Source organism: Arachis duranensis, chromosome 8 (assembly GCF_000817695.3).
Source record: "Arachis duranensis cultivar V14167 chromosome 8, aradu.V14167.gnm2.J7QH, whole genome shotgun sequence".
NCBI lineage: Eukaryota > Viridiplantae > Streptophyta > Magnoliopsida > Fabales > Fabaceae > Arachis > Arachis duranensis.
The window spans coordinates 16,621,042-16,625,830 of record NC_029779.3 but is presented as its reverse complement, the minus strand read 5'-3'; the positions used below and the strand labels follow the sequence as shown (position 1 = coordinate 16,625,830).

The 4,789-nt window shown below is 39.5% G+C and overlaps 1 protein-coding gene across 1 annotated transcript; it reads right to left on the bottom strand.

Moving 5' to 3' along the window:
* Window positions 1-1,783: 1,783 nt before the first annotated feature.
* Window positions 1,784-3,867, bottom strand: LOC107461206 (zinc transporter 4, chloroplastic). The gene is made up of 4 exons (XM_016079680.3): window positions 3,575-3,867; window positions 3,415-3,466; window positions 2,546-3,249; window positions 1,784-2,459 (listed from the first exon to the last, which is right to left on the bottom strand). The coding sequence occupies exons 1-4, from the start codon at window positions 3,587-3,589 to the stop codon at window positions 2,004-2,006; spliced, it is 1,227 nt and encodes a 408-aa protein (XP_015935166.1). The 5' UTR covers window positions 3,590-3,867; the 3' UTR covers window positions 1,784-2,003.
* Between the last annotated feature and the right edge of the window lie 922 nt (window positions 3,868-4,789).

Sequence of the window (4,789 nt, the reverse complement as noted above, 5' to 3'; positions counted from 1 at the left end):
CATCAACTTGATATTGGCTGAAATTTGAATGCACCACTGATGCAGCATCAAACAAGTTTATCTGAATATAAGAAACTCACATATTAGCTAAACTATTAATGAGAAAAATAAACTCAATCACCACAAATTTAAAGAACATTACTTTTACCTCGCTTAAACCTTTTGTTTTCTTCTTCTTTGTGGTATTTGCAGGGGTGTGAATGATCCAGCACAACCTTTGAAATGATCCAAGCACCGACATCCTTCAATGTGTGTATATAAATTCTTGCAGGACAGTTTAAACCGGCTGTCGGATTGGCCTTCTCGGTCGGAGATATTTTAGATTTCCATTTTCCCTCTCTGCTACATGTAATCAATTGATTCTTAATCTCGTTTCCCTTCCTATTTATACTCCGAACTCTTGTAGAGAAACCTGCAGCCTTGGCATAGTTCCTATAAAATTTTCCAGCATCTTCAGGGGTGGTAAAGGTCATTCCAACCTTCGGAACAAACTGGTCATCAACAACAGAGAGAGGCTGCAGAATACACCATGTCAAAAACTATAAATACACCCAATCATTGCTAATATAATACACCCGAACGGCAACAACTCAACTAAAATGACAATAAAAGCCATAAACTGTAAATACACAAGCTGCAGAATACACCATGACAAAAACTAAAAATACACCCAATCATATCTGATATAATACACCCGAACGACAACAATTCAGCTAAAATAACAGAAAAAGTAGTATACTGTAAATACACCCACACTTCCCACAAAAATACACCCAAAAAAGTTTTGATCTACACACGAACGTCTGCTATAAATTCCAGATAATTAATCAAAACTAACACAGATTCATGTTAACGTGTTATTTTCACAGTCCAATGTTCACGAATTATTCAGCTACACAATGCTATTCAAATGACTACAACAAAATTCAGAGTAATCATATGTAAAATCAAACTTCAGGAACTTCGTTAGATTCAAATTCATAATCCACTTCGCCCTGATTCAGTTGACAATCTGAGGTTGAATCATCTATAATCTTCAAAAACGAATTCAAACTTTGATTTCAGAAATCGAATAGAAAACGAAGCTGGAGTTGCAGAAAGAGGAACTAACGTAAATGACAAAAAACATACAAGTGAGAAAAGAGAGAAAAAGAACGATCGAGAAGAAGGAGGGAAGACACGCGAGAAGAAGAACGAGCAAATCTGAAAATAAGGAGAAGGAAGAAGGAAACAAATCTTTTAAATTTGGTAGTAATATATACGCATAATCTTTATATAGCGCGTGTATTGGACGTATGTGTAGCAGCGCGTTTTTTGGGTTTATTGCTTAATGAGCTTGTAAAGCATACAAACCCTAATGGCTTGTATGCAGAGCTTTTCTCATTATTATATATATTTTAATAGATTTAGGCATGAAATCTGTTTAGACTAATTTGTGACCTATTAATAAAATTAGATTTTAAAATCAGTCTGAAAGTATTTTATGACAAAGATCACAGGCCCGATCACAGGCCCAAACTCCAAGCTCCTAACACACTCTCCCGACCCATTTTCATCGCTAGCAACACGTTTAAAGTCTTACGTAATTACCAGACATTCAAGAATATATACTAAAATAAAATCAATTATAAATTTACAATATATCACTAACTTAAGAAAACACTAAACTAACATCTAAAACATTTAATAACACATTGCTGCCTGCCTGCCTACTTGGCTAAACGAATAAGAAAATATTCCGTTTTATATAGAATAGATAGAACTCAAAACACTAATGCACAGATTTGTGAATTCTTCAGTCCAACAACCGGACTACAGTATTTATCTTTAGTTTCCGTGTTACAGTGGTTACACGTTTTTCAGTTTGTACGTAAAGGCAGAGAAGGTAAAGAGAAACCAAAGTAACACAGAAAGGAAAACAAAAAAGTGGTGTGATATGAGTTATTGATCGACGTACTACTAGTTTACAGGTATAACGGAAGAAGGATCAGATTGAATCATTGTCAAGCCCAGATTGCGAGCGAAGACATCAATCCAGCCCCAAGAAAAAGCATACAGTAAGATACTATCTGCAGCCTAAAATTACAACTCATTCTTTTGCTAAGAAAATCTGCCGCTATCAAGTCCACTAACGCCATGTACACCAAAATCCCTGCTGACAAAGAGTCCAGTATGCCCTCAGTGACCAGTGCACCCGCACTGTGAGGGTTATACACCGACGCGATTGCGGTTCCGATCCCAACACCGGTGGGTGTGGTTAGTGCAAAGAAACAAGCCATTATTGTTGCGGATGAGGTCTTGAATTGTGCCTGGGAGATGCACCCTCCCAGTGCAAACCCTTCAAAGAATTGATGAAAAGACAATGCTGCAATTAAGGGCCTTATGGTGCATGGGCTCTGTGAAACCCCCAGAGACAACCCAATTATCACTGAGTGCGACACTATCCCAAGCTCCAGCACCTGCAATATAATCACAAGTCACAATCATGATCATCAAGTGTTAAAAGCATTTCATTTTTGTTCTATTTTGTTACTAAAAAAGCTACCTGAGAAACAACCACGTGGCGGACGTCACTATCCTCCTCCTCATGCGTGCCGTGGACATGGCCGTGGTCGTGGGGCCTGACGCCGCCACCAATGCCATGGCAAGCGTCCTGGCCATGGGGGTGGTTATGTCTATGGTGAGCAGCGTGCGCGTGCATTCCCACGATGTGCATTCCACCCTTCTCTTCTTCTCCAAAAACCTTCCCACTCCAATCCTTCGCCTCCACGATCCCGTCTTCTACGCCGGATTCCGAAGTTCCGACTCGCGCCTGCTCCTCCACCGCACGGTTCACCCCTTGCTTCCGCTCGTAGTACTGAGTCCCCACGAAATCAAGCAGCAGCGTAAAGAGAGCCGCCATCATTGCGAAGAACCCGGTGAACGGAAACTTGTGCCACGGTGACGTTGGTAAGCACGGGTTGTTCAGCGCATCAGTAGCGTCTGATAGCATATGGACGAACCCGGTGGCGAGTATGACACCCGCCGCAAAGGCCTTCGCGGCGACGAATAGGTTTCCGTCTGTTCGGAGGAATCTGCGGTGTTTTCCGATGAGCGGAATGGCGATCCCAGCCATTCCGGCGAGGAGGATGGAGGCGATGGCCACGAACTTGAGAACGAAGGCGGCCGAGTCATCACGGCAGAGCTCGGCATCCCGGTCGCCGCATGTGGAGGCCGCCATGAATTCCGGCAGTTGCTGGAAAATCGATGCTTTGGGGAAACAAAAGCACCGGTGTGGAAGAATTTAGAAACTCCCTTTACAAAAATTAACTAGTGTGAATTTGTGCAATATTAGAAAAGATTCCTTCGGATCTACGAAGCACCCTATTTGTAATTATGAAATTGTAGATTGGTGGAGCGCGGTTAGTCACGTACCTGAATGAAGACGAGTATTCGATAGGAATTGCTGGAGTGGTGGCCAGATATCCTGTGAATAAAACAATTGAAAAAGAATGATCATTATTCATCTAGAGAAAGTGGAGAATAAAGAGAAAAAAAAAAGGGAAAAAGGAACGAAAGGGAGAAGGGAAGAAACCTCAATCAGAAACATGGGATGATGATAGCACTAGAGGGATATTTGGGAGAGTGCGTATGGGTTGGGGGGGTTATAGTAGAATAGTTGGATGCCGAGGAATCTGAAATATTAATAATGAGATGAAGATGAAAGGGAGAAGGAGGAACATGAAGAAGGGAAGAGAATTGGGTAAGAGAGAGGGTGTCGTCATAGTGAGGGTGTTGAGAGGGGAGAGAGTAGGAGGGGGTTCCTTCGGCTGCTGACTGTTTGCAAGGAAATGAGCGCGATAGTGTCGACATTCTTTCATCACATCTCCTCTCTCTCTCTCTCTCTTACTTTTATATCTGGAAACACCAACACGCTGCACCTATTTAAATATTCAATTTACGAATTACTAAATTCTTTTCATTACATCCACCGCACAACCAGCCTCGCAGTTTATTATTGTCAAATTGTAGATAGCACCATTAGAATTAGATCTCTTTTAAATATTGTTTTTTATTTAATTTAAAAAAATAAAAAATAAATACTAATATATAAAAGTAAATATTTAAATTAATTAAATAATAATAAATTTTTTAGAAAATTAATTAAAAATTAAATTTTAAAAAAACACGTAGCATTTTTTGTTGTCAAATATTTTTAATAAAAAAAAGTTATTATTCTAGTATTATTTATACATTAAATATTATAAACATATGTATAAAAATATAATTCTTATTAATTAATTATATAATTTAATTTAAAAAATAAAACAAACAACAACAACAACAACAAAGCCTTGTCCCACTAAGTGGGGTCGGCTACATGAATCAAACGACGCCATTGTGCTCTGTCATGTATCATGTCATGTCTAAACCACCTGAGACGCGATTCAACCATCTTTTCCACAATGGGTGCTACTCCAACTCTCTCCCTTATATCTTCATTCCTTATTTTATTCAATCGCGTATGACCACTCATCCATCTCAACATCTTCATCTCTGCCACACTCAGCTTATGTTCGTGCTCCCCTTTAGCCGCCCAACACTCCGTACCATAAAGCATAGTTGGTCGTATAGCGGTGCGATAGAATTTACCTTTAAGTTTTAAAGGCACTTTTTTATCGTATATAAAATCAGAATGCACTCCGCCATTTTGACCAACCTGCTTGGATCCTATGTTTTACATCCTGTTCAATCTCTCTATTATCTTGTATGATGCACCCAAGATACTTAAAACTTTTAACTTTTCGTA